Here is a 21,683-nt window from a genome sequence, read left to right as displayed (position 1 = left end):
TGGTGGCCTTCAGGTGTTTTAGTTTTCAACCGAAATAAATAAATAAATAAACAAACAAACTTCTATCAGCCCCAACCACAATGGCCAATGGCCAGGAATTCACAACTCCATCTAACAAAATAAAGAGATGCCGATTTTACTCAATGAAACAATGAATTTTAAGAACAATGAATTTTTACTCAATGAAACAATAAACAAATGTAGGGGTCCTTCTTACGAATATAGGAACATAGGAAGCTGCCTGAGTCAGACCACTGGTCCATCTACCCCAGTACTGTAGCCCTTGACTGGCAGCAGTTCTCCAGAATGTCAAGTAAGATTCTTTCCAAGCCTTCTTGGAGATGATGGGGGTTGAATCTGGGATCTTCTATAGCCAAAGTATGTCTTCTACCTCAGATATAACCCCTCCTTCTTCATACAAATCAGCTGAGGAATTTGAGCAAAGCCAAAAAAGAGTTCCTATAAGAATAACATCATTATTCTGGAGAGCCAGTGTGGTGTAGTGGCTAAAGTGTTGGACTGGGAGGCGGGAGATCCAGGTTCTAGTCCCCACTCAGCCATGGAAACCCACTGGGTGACTTTGGGCCAGTCACACACTCTCAGCCCAACCCAGCTCACAGGGTTGTTGTTGTGAGGATAACATGGAGAGGAGGAGGATTATGTACGCTGCCTTGGGTTCCTTGGAGGAAAAAAGGCAGGATATAAATGCAGTAATAAATAAATAATTCATGGAGGTTTCTCACATCCCTAAATATAAGCAGCACATACTAGGCCTCCCTCAGACATCCCAGTGGAGCTTCGCAAATTTAGTGAAAATGTGCAGGGCAGGCTGGACTCAGACAGATGCATATACACAAAGACATATTGCAAACAAGCAAACAAACTGCTTACGATGGGGACCAATCCTGATGCCACAGCCCAATCTTACACAGGGTCACTGAAGGCGGAGTGCATTAGGACATCTAAAAAAGGCTTGCTTTGTTTTCCTTTAACTTTTGAATGTGATACTATTGCTATTATAGATTTTATGTGATTTAAATCCATTAAGAAAAATGTGTTTCCCAATTAAGCAATTTAGATCAATGTCCCTGGTATTATAAATCTCTGCTTGAAGAAGAGAAACTGCCACAATACATTTGTTCGTCTTTGAAGTGCCACAACACTCTTTGCTGTTTTAGTTGCAAAAGACTAACACAGCTACCCCTCTGAAAAATTGCAAATAAATTCATTTGCTTTATAATTCTGTCGCAGGCAATTTCCCAAGTCCTCATCTTTGCTTTAAATCTTATCTGTTGAAAGGAGACAGAGATTAAAAAAAAATCTGGACTAAGAAAAAACAAGTGACAGAGACTACAAAGTGCTAATGTAAACAAGCAAGCTGTGTAGAACTGTGGGTTTAAAATCTTGGCTTATCTCTTTACATAATGATGCGAAATTGGACTTCCTTTGATTACCCAGGTGCATATTTTTGTACAAAAAAGAGCTTCCCACAGTTAGAAAAAAACCCCATCTGATACCAGGAAACAAGCAGAAATTCAAGGCGATTTGACCTTGAATAAAAAGTTACACCTGGAACAGTAACAACTCATTCTAAAAATAGCATGTGAAAGCAAATCCCACTGAAGTCAGTGTAACTGACTTGCACATAAACTCATTTAAGGACCATGGGGTTAGGTAAACACCAAAGTGGAATACAGTGATTTGTTGTTAAGGTAGGACTACTGCAAAGAAGAGGAAGTAGACTTGGATAGAGATGTGAGGCATTTCAAGGATAAGATATGAAAACCATTCAGCAGGATCCTGGATCTACATAATGCTACATCAAAAAGATTATTTTCAACACAATTCACAGTGATTGAATATACTCTTTAAAATCATTGGAAAATTTATTCAGTTCATATAAGTTTGCTCAAAGGAAAGCTATAATATCTCCAAGTTGCAAGTCACCTACACAAATCCTTTCATTTGAACATTTGAATGTAATTTAGCCAACATCACTTTTACGCCTGGTAGAGTTTAGATAACATGAACAGCTACAAAGCAAACCTTTAAAGGGCTTCCCACTTAAGCAGGGAGGTGTCTGTAGGCACAGCGGTGCCCATAGAGAGTTCATTGGGGGGCCTCATCCCAGTATTACGTATTACAAAACAATTTTCTTTCCAGCTGCATTATTGGGAAGGTATCTTTATACCACTAACTATTCCACTCTATATGACTACACTATTCTACTTCATGTTTACAAGTCTTAAGTAAGAATGTTGACTATAAATAGCATTTTCTACAAGGATGGTTAAGCTCTGGATATTTTAAAATGCTCATGTATTTGCCATTGTGCCACCAATTCTTGATACTCTACCCTATCTTACAGAATATTAAGAGGTATGAAGATGTGACATTGTGTGTTATGTCCTTTGCAGACCGCCCACACTGCTTTTATCATTTCTTTCTATCAGAGCCCAATTTGTGTATTTCCTGCACGGTTCCTAAACAAGGCCACCCACCAGCGCAGGACTGAGATAGGTATTTGTATCTATCTGTCTCTTTATTCCTAATTCAATTTCAGATGTAGTTTAAAAGCAGTCCACACTAGACTACTGAAAATTAAGAATATATATTTAGAATATTCCTTAAAGCAACATGAATTATTTGGAAATTTATTTTCATTTAAATATACCACATATATAAGTGAGTTAGAAAATTTATAAACTTTAGTTCTAATAGTTTCAATTATGGATCTACTGAGTTCATGACTGTTACAAAAATACACTAAATACACTAAAATGTACTGGGATTTCTGACTATTCCCAAGTATTTTAGGGCACTGGAACTTCCCCAGCAATTCAGAAAATTTAGTATAAGATGTGATAAATCAGATGTTTATACAATGCACTTCTGTTATTATGGATAGTTTGGCAGAAATATATATTTCCAATGTAAATGGCAGCTTGATCATTACTGGCTAGATCAAACATTACTAGCTTGGAATAGGTGTGTGTCCTAATTTTTTGGCATAATTTTATGCACATTTACTCAAAATTAAGTCAATGTGGTTTACTGCCAGGTTTGCAAGCATAAAAACTACAGCCTTGTTTTTAATTATACTAATATCAGTATCTATATCTGTAGGCCACTATTCTTCCAAAGAGCTCAGGGTGGCTTTCATGGGTCTTTCCCCACTGTATCCTCATATCAATCTTGTGAAGCAGATTATGATGAAAAACAGTGATTATCACCAGGGCCTCTAGTAAACTACTTGACTGAGTAGGAATTTGAACCCATGTCCCCTGTCTAAGTCAAGCACAGTACTTGACAGAGCTGAACACAAATTTAACCTGAAAGCTATCAGATTCTATATTCTTCCAGGAGAAAGTCCCACTTCCAATTAGAAATTTGGATATTTTATTTCTCCATCAGAACTGAATACTGGTTCTAGCAGATTCAGCTGGTAATTCGGAAATGTTGTTGTTTTATTATGTAAATTTCTCTGACTTTGAGCTGCTTTGTTTTACTACGGGAAAGCAACATAAACATAAATTGATCATGACTGTGTTAAGAGGCATAGCACCTCTGATACTGCAGGTAATAAATATAAAGCAATCACAACTTACAGCCATTGCAATAGCCTTATCCTGTGACTCTGTAACAGCATTATTCACTTTAATAGACAACTGTGGAAGGAGAGCTGATGAATAGTCTGAGAAATCCATACTGAAAGTATTTATTTTTCTGTACTTCAGGAACCATATATAGTTAAAAAGGAAAAATAATTATATTTATTCTGTAAAAACAGAACCAACTTTAGGCAATGATAAAGGCATCTAATTTCAGCTAGGAATAGGAATCTTACAAGGTAGTTTTCTAGAATGAATATAACCTTCTCGCTTAATCTTCTCTAACAATTGCAAGGAGCAATTATAGAGAGCAAAAGCATTCTTTTTAATGATGAAAGTAGTAAAAAAAAATCATTTTATTTGCATTTTATTCATTGGCAAAAATCAGATCCATTATCTACAGCAGCAGCAGTAGGCAATGTGGTACCAAAAGGCACCAATGTGATCGAAGACAGCTTTCTTGGTGCCCAGCAAGATCCCTATCCCTCCTACATTAAAAACAACAACCAAACACATTCCTACCAGCAGCTGGGATCGTTGTAAAATAGGTGTCTGTTAGAGCTGAAAACTGTAGGTTCAAAGGAGTTGTTTAGTACGTTGGGTTCAGACCCCCACCTGTGTCTTGTATTCAGTCGTTTGCAGATGGGTTTAGGTCTAACAATTCAACTCCCAAATAAAATAATATTAAACTGTTCCTCAAGTAGAACAACTATTTGAAAACTATTAAAATATCATGGTATATTTGATTTTAAAAAAATCCCAATCAATCAGCATGTATGAAATGACTTTTCGTCATCATTAAGAAATTTAACAAAACGAAGGACAATTATTTAAGAGCCTATCAACTAGTCACAGAAAAGTATTAGGGTAAAATTTTAAAAAATCTGTACATTTATATATTTTAAATAAGCCACATTACAGAGGAAATGGCTTAATAAATACCTTAGAAGCAAATATAAAGTTTCTGCTGTCCCACATTAAGCACTGATTCCCTGACAATGTAAATATCTACTTAGTACAGTTTCTTTGCCACAGTACATAACCTACAATAAAAAAAAAAAGCCCAAGGTTGGTGGATGGGCACCTTGCCAAGGAACTGAAAACTTGCTAGACCATGAAATTGGTTCTTGCTCTTTCATGAGTAGCTTTTCCCACAAGCTGCAAGGAGTCTACACTTTTCGGTTAACTTTAGTGGTCCTGTCTTTTCTTCAAGTCATATTGAGCACAGGGTACATTTTCCTGACATACAAATATTTACCTATTGGTTTTGGAATCAGTGTCATGTTTAATTATTCCTTATTATCACCGAATGTTGAAAACTATGAGATTCAGGGTCTGTATATTTGTTAGTGCAACTACAGAAACAACTCCCATGTGGCTATGTCCCACCCTTTTTCAATGTGGTAACGTTTGAAATCCAGCATGGATGGGGTTAATTATATGGTCCCTTTAAGATTAGACGATCGGGTCTATTTCGGGTAAGGATGGGCAAATCAGTAACCTGGCCTATGTCAGTTTCACATGAATGTAATTCTAAGGCCTTAGCTAGACCAGGCTATATCCTGGGGCGAACCCCAGGATCATCCCTGTGTGTCCACATGAAGCACAGGAGACCCCGGGATCAGGGAAGGATCATCCCTCCCTTGCCCCGGGATACAGCCCTACACTTTGGGCCCGCTTTTTTCGAAGTCTTGGGCTGAGCCCAAGACCGTGGAGCATGAGGCCCATTTCCACAGTTTTACCCGGCTCCACGAGATTACTCACATGGTGCTGGGAGCTGCACCCATCGGGGTTAGGGTGGGGGGAGCGGGGAAATGAAATTAATTTTTAAAAAAACACTTAATTTTGCACACAACTGTTCGTGCGTTCCTCTCCCTTTAAGAAAATTAAAAACCTCTCTTCCTGAGGTCATCGCACCTTACATGTAAATGAGGGCGAGATCTCACGTTAATCGTAATGCGAGGTCTCCCCTCCTCTCCCCCGCACTTTCAGGTAGGTCTAGCTAAGGCCTAAGTCTGTGCCATCCAATTACCACATTAGTCTGCAATGAAAGAAACTTCAGGAAAATTCACATTTATTTTTATACACAATGTCTACTGACATATGCATTTTGTACTGAACTTTCCATAATTCTTCCAGATAGTCATGTAAGCAAGGAACAGTCAATATGTCCATTTTGAATAAAATCCAACACAAGTCCTACTTGGATTAGACCCATTGAAATGGACGGAATTTAGTTAATCATGACTAACTTAAGACCCATTTATTTCAATAGGTCTACTCTAAGTAGAGATGTAAAATGTCCCCAAAAAATTGAGGTCATTGGGGAGGGGAGGGGTTTTTCGGGGGGAAACAGAAATTTTGGAAAAAATGGAAAGTAAGCAATACTCTTTTTTAGCACTTTGTTGCTTTATGACAGCCTTCCCCAACCTGCCTGGTGCCCTCCAGATATTTTGGATTTCAGCTCCCATCAGCCTCAGGCAGCATGGCCAATGGTCCAAAATGCTGGGCACCGTTGTCCAAAAGATCCGGAGAGCACCAGGTTGGGGAGGGGTGTTTTAGGAACATAAAGCAGGCTTACTGTTCCTAAAGTTATTTTATGTATGATTTAGGTTGCTCATAAAAATATCATATTTTAAAACTTTTAAAAGTAAACTCAGTTAGTGTCTGACTAGATTAGAACTACATTAAATGACTGCTACAGCATCAGAAACACAGGATTCTATAGAACAAAACCCAATCTGTCACGAATGCACATGTACTGTCAAGAATGCACAATGATGACTCTATGACTCTACAGTCTATCAGTAAAATATACTTAGATCAATAAATTTTAATAAGGAACGAAAGAAATAACTATGATGGGAATCTTACAGAGAGAATTAAAAAACATTTGCCCTATGGCTTCATTATTTCTAGACATTATACAACTCTAGTTTTTCCATAAAAGTGTTCTTTACATAATTTTTAGAAATCATTTTGAGGGGTAGGTGGAGTAAAAGCTGGGTAACAATATATAAATACTTTGTCTTAATTTCTAAAAGAAAATATTTCATAATCCAAAGCTGTTCAGTTTTTCCAATGTTTGGAAAGGGGGCAAATGGTCCACGGGGGGGACGGGGGACAGAATCAAAATGGGTTTTTTTCTGGGGGGTTTACAGGCCTTCACATCTCTAACTCTAAGGACGACTTACATTGGATGTTATGCTTGTATGCAACTATACCTAACATACATATTTTCTGTGCAATTTCTGGGCCGAGAACTGCATAGCAGAATTCGAAGTGTGAAATCAATAACTATATTCCAATCCACATATTAGTACAAGAAGTGTAAATTAGGTTAATTCACCTAAAATGCAAACCAAACAAAATCATCTCCATTCTCCAATTTCAGATATGGGTCACTTTCTCATATGTTCATTTATAAATCAGTTCTATCCCCTTTCCATATTAAACTGCTATTTTTTCCCATCTGCAGAAAAATACATATTTAAATACATATAATTAAAATGTAAACTCTCTCAAAATGCACATTTTATATGCTCTTATCAGATTTTTAGATATTGCTTATTTGTCATGTTTTTTTAAAAAATATACTGTATTTATTTTGGATTTTATCATTGTTAATTGTCATGGGCAGTTATAAACGTAACAAATTAAACAATTTTTCCCCTCAAAATATGCATTTGATATACATGTTTGAGACATGTACATATGTCTCAGACATGTACATATGTATATTGATACATATACAAGAATTTTGTTGCAGCATTCAAAAAAAGTGAGAATTGCAAAAGGTAACTGCATACCAATCTGCACAGTAGTCCGGAAAGTGCAATCAGGCCAGTTTACATTGGAATGCACAAAGATTGAATTCCTCAAGCATTCCTAGGTTTCTTCCGATCTAACTGTTGTCCAGCAACAATTGGATGAAGAGGGCAACAATCAGGTGAGGAGAAACCATACATTTTGGCTTTCAAATGTTACCACAATGGAATGGAACAAAGCCATAGGTACACAGCTGTGTAGTGGAGGCTCTACAGCAGTAATAGAGAAAAGAGCTTAGATTTGAGTGCTCTGGTTAGTAATTTGATGTTGTTTTGAAACTTGCATGTCATAAAGCAATCCTTTTAAGTGAAGATTTAGGGCCTTGCTAGACGAGGCCTTAGCGCGCTTTGTGGGCCGGTTTCCCTGCTGTGCATCCACATGACGCACAGGGGAATCCGGCCCCAGGCCGCGCTAAGGCCTCCCTTAACGCGCCATAAGCGAAGTCGCTTATGGCACGCCTTTTCCGCAGCCCCGGCCTCAGGCCGGGGCTGCGGAACGTCTAGCTACTTCCGTGGCTTTTTGCGGCTACCCGCAAGTAGCCGCAAAAAGCCGCGGACTGGCCACAGCGCTAAGTGCTGTGCCCATCGGCCGGGGGGGGATCCCGGGGGGAGAGGGAACACAGACGACACGGGACACATGGAGGGAGCACAGACGACACGGGACACACGGAGGGGGCACAGACGACACGGGACACACGGAGGGAGAGGGAGGACGGGGAAAAAGTGGGCAGGAGGCATGGGAAGGGATCAGGACCAGATGGGGGGGTTTAAGTAAAAGTCTTCGGGCCGCACGTGGCCCCTTTAACAAACAAAAAATAACGGCCGACGCTGCAGGGCTTCCGCAGTCCCTGCGCGTCAGCCGTCTAGGAGGCGGGGCGGCGAGCGCTAATGTTAGCGCGCCGTCGCCTCACCTCCCTGCCGGCTTATCCCGGCAGGTCTAGCAAGGCCCTTAGGCATCTGATTAATTCACTTGACTTTCTTAAATCCAACTTCCGGTGACGTCAAATATATACATTTTAGGTTTCTATGTACTCGAGACAAAACTGAAAGGATCTGTACTGCCATTAGTACAACAACTTGGATGACACATTGAGCATTGCATCAGCATGCTCTTTCTCACATTCAGTAACCCAGTGGCATCACCCAGGCACAGGCCTCCAAACTACCTTGACATGCCACCCTCCTCCCTTTGTCACTCCTGTGCACGCATTGCTCATGCTGTGCCTTGACAAAGGCAACGTTTGATTGGTTGGTTGATCTCAATGCTACTTGAAGTTAAGCAAGAAAAAACCCTTTCTATTAAAATGGCACATTGTCAGGCTGTGGTCTTAAGCATCAGCTGCCACAGCATTTTTATCAGTGAGTCAGCAGGAGAAGGAGCTTTCCCCCCCACACCATTGTCCCTCAAAGAGTTAATGGGGGGAGAGCAACTTGCGTTGGGCCTCTTCAATCCTAGTGGCAATTCTGCAGCAATTTAGTCTATGTACAGAGGTTCTAAATGCATGTATAAAGATCCCACGCACAGCTTAATTTCAATGGGAGCAACCAACTGGTGTACAAAACCCTTTCCATTCATGGGTCTGAAATGTTTAATTTTATTATGGTTTATTATAAACCTCCTTAAAGGCCATTTTTGTTGGAAAGGTGTGATCTATAGATAGACAATCAATCTACCACCACTGAATATGGCATGTATATTATTATTATTTACATTTATATCCCACTTTTTTTCCTCCAAAGAACCCAAGGTGGCATACATAATCCTCCTCCTCTCCATGCTATCCTCACAACAACAACCCTGTGAGGAAGGTTGGGCTGAGAGTCTGTGACTGGCCCAAAGTCACCCAGTGGGTTTCCATGGCCGAGTGGGGACTAGAAACCGGATCTCCCGACTCCCAGTCCAACACCTTAGCCACTACACCTAGATGATCACAAATTCCATGGGCATATGTAAGCATACACAGGCATCTGGACCAAGGCGTAGAGCTTTTGAAAATAAAATTGTTCACCTAAGATTTGGGGGAGGGGGAAGAAATGAAACATTTTCAAAAAGTCACAATATTCCCTTTTTAATAACATTATGAGGCACCACAGGGTTCTAACAGAGTTGTTGCTCCCTTAACTACTATATCAAGGGAGTCTCACAACACGTGCTAAAATTACACCCAAAAGTTTCTGTCCCTCATCATTTGATTAGTATTTTAAAATGCTTAAGTCAGAAAGAGGTGGCTGATGGCTGACAGCTGTTCTTTGATAATGGCAGTCCCACCATATCTTGTTTGTTTGATCAACAGAGCTCTAGGCTGTGTGCTATCCAGATTACAGGACTCTTCTGAGATACTTAGCCTTTGCCATGCCTGTTCTTGTGCAGAGAGATCCCTTCCCTGTTATCTGCATTATGAATTCCTCTGTCTGGTGAAGAGTTCTAGAGAACTCAAAAAGCTTACACAGTAATTTGTGAGGTATGAGTTGACCTAACAAAGGTATTACAGTAATATGGATTTTGGAGATTTTCTTTTGGAATTATCTATCTCACCATTACTGGGAAGGATACCTTGCTAACAATGAAGTCATTAGATTCCCTCACATACATACAACTCATTTTGTCTCGCCAAACAAATACAAGACCATTCCTATTGTGTGTGGCTTAATTTCTGCCCTCAGAATTGATTTTGTCCTCATATTTTAGGACTGTTATAGGCCTGTTCAGACACTATGCACCACTACGATTCTATGTTGAATGAGGTGAGGACGAAGCCTTGGCTCATGCGTTCCTTTCCCCATTACCAGTACAAGATGAAGAGTAAACAAATAATATTTCATGACTGAGGTTGCATCTGCATGTCTCCAGAGGTATAAATCATGAATAGAGGTGAATATATCATTACTCCATCACACTTTTACTGGAACACTGCAGCATTATTGAACACAGGTGAAGTAATGGTCCAAGTACTAAATGTAGCAGGAGTTGCAAGTAAAGCAACATGGAGCAATCACACAACCCTCAGAAAACCTTGTAGAGTTCAAAAGGGGAGGATTCTTGTGGCAAGAAAGGGAGGGGATAGACCAGAATTGACAGGATCCTATGACCTCTCAGTCGCCCATCCCCACCCACTGCCACTAAGTGAGCTAAGTGGGCTTAAGAGGCCCATCTAGCTCAATAGTAGAGGAAGAGGAGCTACAGGTGAAAACACCTTCCTCCTCTTCCTCCTGCCTTACCTAGCTCTTGCCAGCAGAGCCTAGAGCCTAGATGGAAAGCTCTGATCTCAGAGCTCTATCAGGAGCTTATATATTAATATTTTGGATTGAACTATTATTTGTTCCCAGTTACAGAAAGGAGCTCATGAAAAGACAATAACTTCACCATCGTATTTTCATTTAAATTAAAAGGATTACTAAAGCTCTGGAGGACAAAGGGCTTGTTTATAAAAGATCAATATAAAATGTAATTAGTTTACTGAGATAATGAGTGTCATCAAACGTTTCCCTACCATGGCTTTGGCCTCCTGCTGCTGTCCCACAATAGCAACGAACAGCTTCCTCTTTCTTCACAGGGGTGGGGATGAGGAAGGAAGCAACAACCACGTGGCCCATTCAGTGGCTGTTTTTATCACGCTGCTTCTCCTTCACACAGCAGGAAATGGCAGCAAGTTTCGCTATAGCCCCCAAAATAGATTTGTTCTGTATTATTTTTTGATGAAAAAAAGACCAGAATGAGCAGAAGACGCACAGGACGCGCGAAAAACCGTGACTGGCCAGTAATGAGCGTGCAATAAAACACTCATCTGATGACGCTTTGTGAATATGAAGTGCTTTAACTTCTCAAAATGTGCTATAAAATGCCTTGTTTCATTGGATGAAACAGCTACAAATGCATTTTTTTTTTACATGTGGTTCTAATAAAATGGCATTTTTCTAAGAAACAACTATGACATTCTCAGCAGGATAAAATTAAAAAAAATAAGGTATGGATAGCAGATGAGATTGGATTTATTAGGATCAAGGGGAAACAATGAAACAAATCTTCTTCTGTGGGCAATATAGGCATAAAGCCTGCATCACCTAATTTGCAAAGTACTGTGCAATACGCTGGTCAACATTCTGAAGTAGTTAATCCTCAAGAGGAAGCAATAAAACGATCTGCTGGCTGCTCAAGTATTTCTAAGTTTAAGGTGATCTCACTGAAGCTCACAGTCTCTAGAGTCTAGACGCTTTTAAGTTACTGACCACAGAAACCCCACAGAGATATTTTCTTGTCAGTTTGGCAATCACTGCAGATTGTTGACAAAAAATAAAGAAAAAGAAAAACCTCCTGAAAATATACAAGGAGATACATGCAATGACTGCAGACTTATCTTCAGAAGAAACCCCTGGAGAGATTTTACAGTTTACAGTAAAAAAAAGACGGCACTGATGGGAAAACAAACTATTTATTTCAGGAAGAGAATTTTGTAAGCATACTTCTTCTAGAGAATCACGAACAATAAATATGTGTCAAAATAATATATCTTCAGATTGCAGTTCTATTTTAAGCTTTTATTTAGCAATATTTCTTCAGGAAGGATCGTCAACCAAGTTGTTAACTATTCACTGTTGAGTTATTACAACATTTTAAAAAATGATAAAGAAAGCTGAAAAATCTTTCTTTTCCCTACACTAGCAGAATGTTGTAGAACCAAGTAAAATGTAAGAAACGTTAAGCAAAGTTCCCATCTGTGAGAAGTTTGTCCTCTTTAAGATTCAATTTTCAGTAGTAATATAGGGTTATCATTATGGCTATAGAAATATAGGCCATAGTTATAGGGTAACAATTAATATTAATAGTGCAAGAATTTTCACAATTGGATGAGCATATTTCCAAAAGTAAAATCAATACTATTGTTTATGAAATAATAACTAACGCTGCAATTCTATACACACTTACCTGTAATTAAGTCCCATTGAACTCAATGAGACTTATTTAGGAATAGTCATGCATAGGATTGCACTGTATGTAATCTCATATTACGGCATGTTTCTCTAACCTACATACTACATCTCTTTGTTCTGTCTGGAAGATATCAGCATGGAGTGCCTCAAGGATAGCAGCTGCTGAGCCCTTGTTAAACAAAAACAAAAGGAGGGAGTTTGTTTTTTGTTTTAAAGAAAAGCCTTCGCCCCTTCCTGTTTAAGTCCTGTAAATACCAACAACTAATCAACATACGCTGATAATTTTTCAGTACACAGAGGACACCATTGTCTGGATGATATAGACAAAAGTATTTATTGCTGACAAGGAGCTTTTATGTTAATCTTTAACTTGCTTAGAATGTATACAAAATATTTTTTTGATGACAACTCCCTAAGGGTATAGGCAGATAGAGAGTTGGATTCAGACTTGGTCATGCTTCGAGTAGACCCACTGAAATAAATGGGACGAGTTAATCATGAGTAATTGTCATTCTATGGATTTACACTAAGCAAGATTCACACTGGGTTTGCACATAATGCTAACCCATGGTATGGGCTTTTGAATTCTAGATGGTCAAATTCTGGGGTGACGTTGTGCAAATTCATTGTTTGTTATCTATGGACAACCCAGAAAGAGAAAATATGGTTTGTTTTTGGATTGTGAACTCTGGGTTGTTTAAACCATGTGTTGTCATTCCATGCAAACCCAGAACTCTGGGCTCTTGAACCAGGCTACAGAAGCAGCAGAAAACCCAGCCGCTCTACATGTCAGTACAAGAGCACTGAAAAGGCATTTTGGATACATGGAGGAAAAAGCAAAGGAGGAGGAAAACAAACAACCCAGGGACTGAAACAATAAACCATAGTGTGTTCAATTATCTGCCAAACAAACCCTGAATAGGGCAACCATATATTGCCGTACTCTGGAAGGGCCATGTGTTGTGTAAGTGTTATGTACGAACTATGTTTAAGTCTGGATCCAACCCACCATATTTAAGGCAAAGTCACGCCAGACAACACACTAACCCGCGGTACAACAAACAACCCACGGTTCAACAACCCATGCTCAACCACTAAGTGTGGGTTAACATTTTGCGTGGACAGACCATATGAAAAGTACCAACCAGTCCAGAAGTCGTGCATAAATTTAACTGTTAGGAATCTCTACTGGTTTTCCCCCCAAATATGCCTTGAGTTACATAACAATTTGTTGTACCATTAAGTTATGGTATTTCACCTTTAGCCCCTCCCCCATTTCCTGCAGTAATTCCTAGTAGTATTTTGTAACCATACTTTTTCTTTTTTTCTTCCATTCGATATGCACAGCAATTACCTCTGCTTTTATACATACCTCTTGACAGTTTTCATGTAGAATCATGCCTCATATACCCTTTCTGATACTATCCCTCTATCTACAACTTTTCCTTTTTTTCTAGGCCAGGCAGAATAATTGTGTAAATATATGCTTTAAAATGGCTATGCAAGAGTATTTGATTTTAACTTACGCCATATAATGTTCCCGTAGATCAATAATATTTAGTTTTATAGATCGCTTTTCCTAATTGGTCAAAGCACTTCACATACATTATTACACTAAGGCTGATAAGTCACCCTGTACAGTGTAAAGATTACTGAGGTAATGGAAGAAAGGCGTTATAAACACTAAGGGTTGCAGCCATCTGCATATGTCCACCAGTGGAATGAATACCACTGGCAGAACAGATTGCCCTTCTGTCCTGCAGACCCTGCACATACTCCTAATCTGATCTGGAGGATTAGGGGACCCTCCCTCCAAAGGAGACTGGAAGGCACAGAGGTGGAGGGAAGGAAGGAGAAGTCCTGTTGCACGAATGGAAGTTCACTCACACACTAAAGGTAAATTTGAACATGAGGGGAAGCCATGGTTTCTTGTTAGATGCACCAAGCATAGGCTTAGGTATTTCCCATACGCTGCTCATCCTCTTTTGCATACAAGGGCATGCACTTTCATTTATAAGTAAACTACAGATTCTTAATTCAGGGATCTCTGTTTGAACTCTGGTTATTTCAAACAAGAATGCCTCAAACCATGGTTTATGCTCCTGACTAGAATCACTAACTAAGGGAAGAGTGCACAACGTGGAGACCACCTGGGAACCCATGTACACCATCTTGAGTTCCCCGATGGAAGAAAGTGGGATATGAATTTACTGAAAAAAGAAAGAAAACAGAAGCTATATCTCTATATTAAAGATGGAGGGAATTGGTTCTGGTTCACATCTGAGCTAAGATTTCTACCGGATGTGTCCAAGCTAGTTTACGAATTCATAACATTTCACCAGTATTCATGGCAATCGGATTTCTGGGTCAAAAGCTCAAGAAGATATGCAACTTAGTGCTAGAGTATGTCCCACAGAATGTCAAAACCTTCTACTATATTACAAACATTTGTGGGCTCATTAAAAACATATTTGCTGGCTGGAATCAAAGGAAAATCTATGCTTCAGAATATGGTCACAGCTAATATTGTGGAGTTCCTGCATGATCAGCATTTTTAGCAAAGCAATGGCATTCTTACATTTTACAGCTTCTTTGTATTCTGTCAGGAAATATGCACCCACATAATGAGATGCAGGAAATGCTGAAGAAACCATTTTACCAATGTTGTTTTCAATGGTATTTAAATATATGAATTTTGGCTGCCACAGGTTCCATTATATAGTGGAAATGACTGAGTAGCCTTTTTAGCAATGCAAAAAACCAGGTTTTGTTAATTTTCTTATATTTAAAAGTTATGTTGTTCTGACTTTCAGCTGTGTTTATCTTTGTCAAAAGAAATGTAGGCATTTGAATTTGCTCCACATTCCTGGGATTGCTTCTGGATTAGCATCTTCAGATAAAAAAAGTGGAATGCTGAGTTCTGCAAACCCATTATCCCCAAAAGGATTCCCCCAATTCCAGTAAGGGGCAGACATACTTATCTGTAATCTGAACTAATGAAAAGCATGGTCTTCTGCCCCAAACTTTACAAAAAAACAAGGAAATGGTTTTACTGAAGCAAACTGAAAAACTATACTTTGTATTTAAAGACAATCATCCTGATCTTGCAACCTTTAGCAACACAGAGAATTTGCCCAAATCTACACCAAGCAAGATATTGCACTATGAAAGTGGTATATAAAAGGCAGGAGCCACACTACTGCTTTATTGAAGTGCACTGACAACTGTTGGGGCCCCTTGACATATACCATATACTGCTTTCATAATGCTGTATCCTGCTTGGTGTGGCTCCTGCCTTTTATATATCGCTTTCATAGTGCAATATCTTGCTTGGTGTAGATTAGGCCTTTGAGGTGCCCTCAGAGGCACCATGCTCCCTTTCTCTCACACACACATATACTGGTCATTCCCCCAAATTTCAGACTTATCTATTCCGCTATAACAAATAGAAAGAAGCCATTAGAGCACATTCTTCTGCTGCCCCTTATGCCTGGAACGCTCTTCCAGAACATTTGAGAACTACAAGTTCAACCGCAGCTTTTAAAGCTCAGCTAAAAACTTTTCTTTTTCCTAAAGCTTTTAAAACTTGATTTTGTTCTGACTTTATACTATTAGTTTTATCCTACCCAGTGCCTGTTTACCCTACCCTGTGCCTGTTTGCATTCTCTTCCCCTCCTTATTGTTTTATTATGGTTTTATTAGAATGTAAGCCTATGCGGCAGGGTCTTGCTATTTACTGTTTTACTCTGTACAGCACCATGTACATTGATGGTGCTATATAAATAAATAAATAAATAAATAAATAATAATAATAATAATAATAATAATAATATTGGTATCAAGGTAAGGTTAAATATGTGACCATCCATTTTACCTCAGGCTTTGTGTCTCTACACCTGCCTTCAACTCCATTATAATGTTCCCAAACAAGCAATATAATTGTGAGGTGTCTGATTTTATACAAACTAAACAATTAAGGCCACTCACATGCTAAGATTATGGTCACTGTCTAACCTTGAATGTGGATGTCACTGCACTGACCATTTAGACAAATCTATTAAAAACCTTTGGTGTTAGGTTTTTAAATACTTTCTCTAAATAACTGCCTTCCTCTAGGTCTCTCTAGAGCCACTTCAAGTATAATACAAGAAAAATACAAATACAGGATGGCTTCAGCAAAAAACAAAAGAAATACAAATGCCTAGCATTTCCTGTCTTCACACTCATGCATTCATTCAGTCATTCATTTATTATATTTCTGTACCACCCCACAGCGGAAGCTCTCTGGGAGGTGCACAAAAAATAAAAACCATTAAAGCACATTATAGGAAGTACAAAAAAAACACGCCTGAACATTCACCTCACGCACAATGAAATGTGTTAATTCCTAATGCAGGGGCAATAGTTAATTCAGCTCATCACAAAGGGTGTATGTGCAAAAATGAATAGAAATTACAAAGGAGTGTGGAAACAGTGAGAGTGATTTGCACTTCTTATCCCACTCTGCAAAGTCTGAGGGCCAAAAATGACATTTTTAAAGTATCTAGCAGCTATGCCTTTTATTTCATTTCTTTAGGGGGCCTCACATGCATACTAGGTTCCTGATGCAGATCAGGTCCCTTGCACCTACTCTTGAGTAAAAATAGAAAAAAAAGAGACACAGATTTAAAGTAATGTCTGTTTTGGCCCTTTTTACAGCCCTATTCAGGCATTCTGTACCTGAATAGGGAAAACATGCGACAAGAGGGAGTGTTTAAGCCCACTGCTCCTTTCCCTTGCTCCAGCCATCACCCTCTTCTCCCCAAGAGAGAAAGAACCCTGAGAGCCTCCACAGATACAGGAGGCTCTCCTCTTCAGACTTTCAGCCTCCATGTGTAGAGAGTAACAAATTCAATAACGGAGAGGGATGGGACTGGAGTGCTCCCTTTTCTCATGCATTTGCTCTATTCAGGTTCAGAACACATGAATAGGGCTAGTGTCAGCAGCTGATCAGAGAGGAATAACTAATCCAGATGCCAGAATGTAAGTGTTTGTAACACTTCCACCTTGTTTACAAATGAAAAAGTATTTGCTTTCTAGCTTCTTTGGTAAATCAATAAATTGTTCTTGGCTTGCTTCATTAAGAAGATAACAGGGTATGAGGGGGAACAAATATTAGTGACATAAACCAGATGATGCTTCATACATTCTTTTTATGGTTTTGCTTTCCATGCATGCGTACAAACACTTCTGGATTAAGTCCATAAAAATTAGAAATGAAGCATCTTTTTCAAGTGCAGATTCTCCAAGATTTAATTATGAACCACTTAGGAAAGGAGCATGTATGACTTGTGAATGATGCTCATATACAACAGAGCAGGAGTCCCCAACCTTTCTATATGATTTGTCAATGGTGACAACAATGCAGGATCAGATTAAGCATATAAAGGCCCCCAAGGATTCCACTCGTGTGCAAAATATGTACACATATTAGTACAGCCTTCCCCAACATGGCACCTTCCAAATATTGTGGACTACAAATCCCATCATCCTTGACCATCAGCCATGCTGGCTGGGGCTGGTGAGAGTTTTAGTCCAACTCATCTGGAGAGCACTACATTGAGGAAAGCTGTATTTGTGCCTCCTCTAGTCCAGAGTTCCCAGCTGCTTAATGTGGGGCTGTAAAACTGCTTTGGTCAGGCTCTACATAGCTATCTTGCATCTATTTTCTCTGCTGCGCTTTACTCTTTCATCACACTTGCAGCTCTACACAGCTAATTGGTCCAGTGACCTGAGGCCCCCAGGGAAATTCTCTTGTATTCCTGGGCTAATCTGTCACTGGCAAGACTGAGAATAACTGGTTCATAGGTTACCTCTCAGCTAGCTCCCTTGCATATTTAATTGCTCACACAAATGGTTTACTCACAAGAGCAGGGAACTTTGGAAGAAGACACTGGAATATTGTACATCAGTTCCAGGGTGGGGCAAGACTCTTAAACTGGACTTTCCCATTCATGGCCTCCATTTTCAAAGTTTGCTGCTCTAACATTATGTGGCGCATGTAAGCAGACACCGCATGCAGCGGTAATGTATGAACTGACCCTAAAGCTTCATGGAAAACACAGAAGTAGGGTCTTAATAATAAGTGCAGCAATAAGCCTGAAATCCCATACATGTCTACTAAGAAGTAAGCCCCACTAAGTTCAGTAGGGTTTACTCTCAGGAAGTGTGTATAGGACTGCAGCCTAAATGAATTAAGGCTTAAATCTTATACCCACCTACCTGGGTGTAAGCCCCACTGAATGCATTACGATTTACTTTTGAATCTACATGTACAGGATTTCACTGTCGGTTATAGTATTCATCTGATAATTATTAACAGAATTAAGACATCTGTATAATCCAACTTCCATCCCTTTTCTATACTAATAATGTACTAAGGGATAAAAAAGCAGATTTTGCCACCATTACAGATGTATATAAAACAACATACTGTAGGCTTCCAGTCTGGCTACAGACTTGTCTTCTGTTTAGTTGGTATCCTAACTCTGGTAAAGAAATGCACCTAAAAGTTTGACTTCGTAGTCAAAGCTAATCTTTACAATCAATTTACAATCTGCTTTTAATGAGTTCTTTCATATGTGTCATACTTTGCAAGATATGTGTTTCTAGTCATTACGGCGGCAGGATATATTTATATATGTTAATGATCTGTTTCTCAGGCTCTGTTTCTCTCACTCACCAGCCCCAATAGTAACTGATGCCATCATCATCATCTATTCTGAATGGCTGACTACAGACTTGCTTCAATGCCACACAAAAGCAGTTTGATGAAATGTGTCCCTCCCTCCCCTGAGACACCATAGTTCATGTGCATCATTAGTCTGGGAGGCAGTGGCCCTTTTGCAGCCTGTGTGCGAGTGCCAGATCCTATCCATTTAATCCTCACCATGGCTAGAGGCAAAAACAGATACAAGGACTTCTATTCGAGGGCAGGGGGGAGCCCAGCATCCCTACAACCCCTAGCAGGGCTCCTGGACGCCTGGCACAGTGGATCCAGAAAGAAAAGAGACAGTTCAGGGAGGGGGGAGGGATAAGATGTCAGTCCAGCTGTCCTAGTTAGGAGACAATGCGGGTAGGTGGGTTTTGTACAGAGCCGTTTCGTCCCCAGTCACCCCAGAAGCAATAATCATATGTCAGTGGAGAAGGAGAACAGCAGCATCAAACCATTTCAAAGCTTAAAACTAAAAATAAATAAATCACGAAAGGTATTTATACATTAAACCGGTATGAAGAAAAGAAGCGCTCCACATGAATCTGTAGGGGAGACTCCAACCGGTTGATCTCCCCTTCACTTCAAAGCATCTCCCCCCACCCCCGAACCCTACCCCAAGTTTCAGCTGCCACAAAGCAAGTGGGCGGACCCTTCATCCTCAACAGGCAAGGCGAGCAGAATCCCCTTCACTGCCAGCAGAAGATGAAAGAACAGGCAGGCGAGGAAAAGAGAAAGGCGCGCGGGGGTGGGGTGGGGGGAGGTAGTTACTGCAAACAGAAAGTCCGGGAAGAAAAGGACGGGGGTGGGGGAAGAGACAACTGAGAAAGCCATGTGGGTGGGGGAAAGGGAGAGATGAGGAAAAGAGAAGAGGGATCAAGTGATGAGACGCGTCCCTCCCTTCCTCCCTCCCTCGGGATACCAATCGTTCACGAAAGAAAAAACTTTCCTGAGCTTTGAACCCCCAAAGAGCAAAACAAAGCAGCAAGGCACCCCACTCGCCTTTGGCATAACCTGCCTTGATGCTTAGACCAGACGCTACATTTTTAGCACGTGGGAACCAGACAATACTACGTCTGTGTTATCATCATCCCTATCCCCGGATGAGCTTGGAGCCATTGTATGGTCTTTCTCTCAATGTCTCTCTTCAAATAAGTCCATCCAGATTCAAACGCTGCTCGCTTCAAACTCCCACTTTAATCCACTGACATTTTTGCAGTTGTGCACCCTAGAACCGCTCGAAGCGACTCCTTAGCCGGCATGACCACCAGTTCCCTCCCAGTAGCTTAGGCGGGCCGGGCCGCACCTTGTCCCGTCGGGTTTAGGAGCGACGCCCCGGGAATGCCGAAGCCGGTTAACCAAGGGAGGGGGGGGAGCCTAACCACCGGTTTATGGGCTGCAGCAAAGCCGAGCGCAGAAAGCCGGTTTCCATTTGCACGTGCACCACCACGCGGCACTAGAAACACGTCCCGGGGCGAAATGCTATGGAATTCCCTCCCGGCTCAAGCTTGCGCCGCCTGCAACGGAGCTGCGTGCTCACCTCGAAGCTGGCATTCCGCCACAGCGAAGAGCAGCAAAGCCGGCAGCAGCAGAACCAATGGCCAGGAGCAGCAGCCCATCTCCCCGGGGTTCCCACAGGAGCGGCGACGGCAGCGGCTCCACAGGTGGAAAGGGCGGGAAGCCGCGCTCTGAAGTTGAAAGTCTTTATGTTGTTGTTGTTGTTGTTGCTGTTGCTGTTGCTGTTGCTGCTGCGTGCACCGCGGCAAAGAAGCCAAGCTCTCCCCCCCCCCTCTGCTCGACCCCTCTCCTTGTCACCCGCCTTTATCTCTGCTGCCCTCTGCAGCAAGTGAGTCCTGCATCCCTCGAAAGCGGAGAGGGGCTGGCAGAAACCATTCCCACAGGGGGGCCTTCCATATGACGTGGGGCGTCAGAAGCGCTACAAAGTTCTGGTTTGGGAATCCTGAAGAATGAGAACTGTTCTCTTTAGCAATTTTCAAAGACACTCAAGGCAGAATTTTGCCTCTCTGAGACTGTTTCCCGGCCACTGTGTTGTCTCAATCCCTACATCTCCCCCCGCCCTTGTTTGTAGTTTGTTCCAGCAGTAGCTGTGGTAGCAAGAGACGCTGAAATGGGGATGGGACTTATAGTTGTAGGAGGGAAACATTCTTGAGCCGCTCAAGGCTATTTTGAGCCGCCTCCCAAGAAAACAGGAACAATCACTGCTATAGAGCACTTCTATGCAGCTTCGTTGTAATCCGTTGCGTGTGTTAAATTTAAGGACATGCAACATCCTTTTCCATATGAAACTTGAGGGTCAATCACATTTTTAGCCGGCATCAACTGACTTTTTCTACTTACCTTGTAGTGGAGATGGATGACGGTCTTCTGAATGGTTCATAACGCTGGGCATGTTTCGGAAAACAAGCCTGCCCAAAATGGAATTAGCCCTTGCACTGAACCATCCATGACAATGGAATCGTTGTAGATTTCTACTTATTTCTACGTATTTTGGAAAGGCCTTGTGAATCGACCCTGAGATAATTCTAGAGTTTGTTCAGAGATAAT

At 40.7% G+C, this 21,683-nt stretch overlaps 1 protein-coding gene across 1 annotated transcript in view; it reads right to left on the bottom strand.

The window, feature by feature from the left end:
* LAMA1 (laminin subunit alpha 1) overlaps positions 1-20,737 on the bottom strand; it is a 123,596-nt gene extending 102,859 nt beyond the window's left edge. The window contains exon 1 of the mRNA XM_063131297.1: positions 20,659-20,737. Within this exon, the coding sequence (XP_062987367.1) occupies positions 20,659-20,737 (79 nt within the window). The remainder of the gene's footprint in view (positions 1-20,658) is intronic.
* Positions 20,738-21,683: the final 946 nt, after the last annotated feature.

The sequence above is a fragment of the Elgaria multicarinata genome, chromosome 7, assembly GCF_023053635.1.
Source record: "Elgaria multicarinata webbii isolate HBS135686 ecotype San Diego chromosome 7, rElgMul1.1.pri, whole genome shotgun sequence".
NCBI classification, from domain to species: Eukaryota; Metazoa; Chordata; class Lepidosauria; order Squamata; family Anguidae; genus Elgaria; species Elgaria multicarinata.
This window is presented reverse-complemented; position numbering and strand designations above follow the sequence as displayed.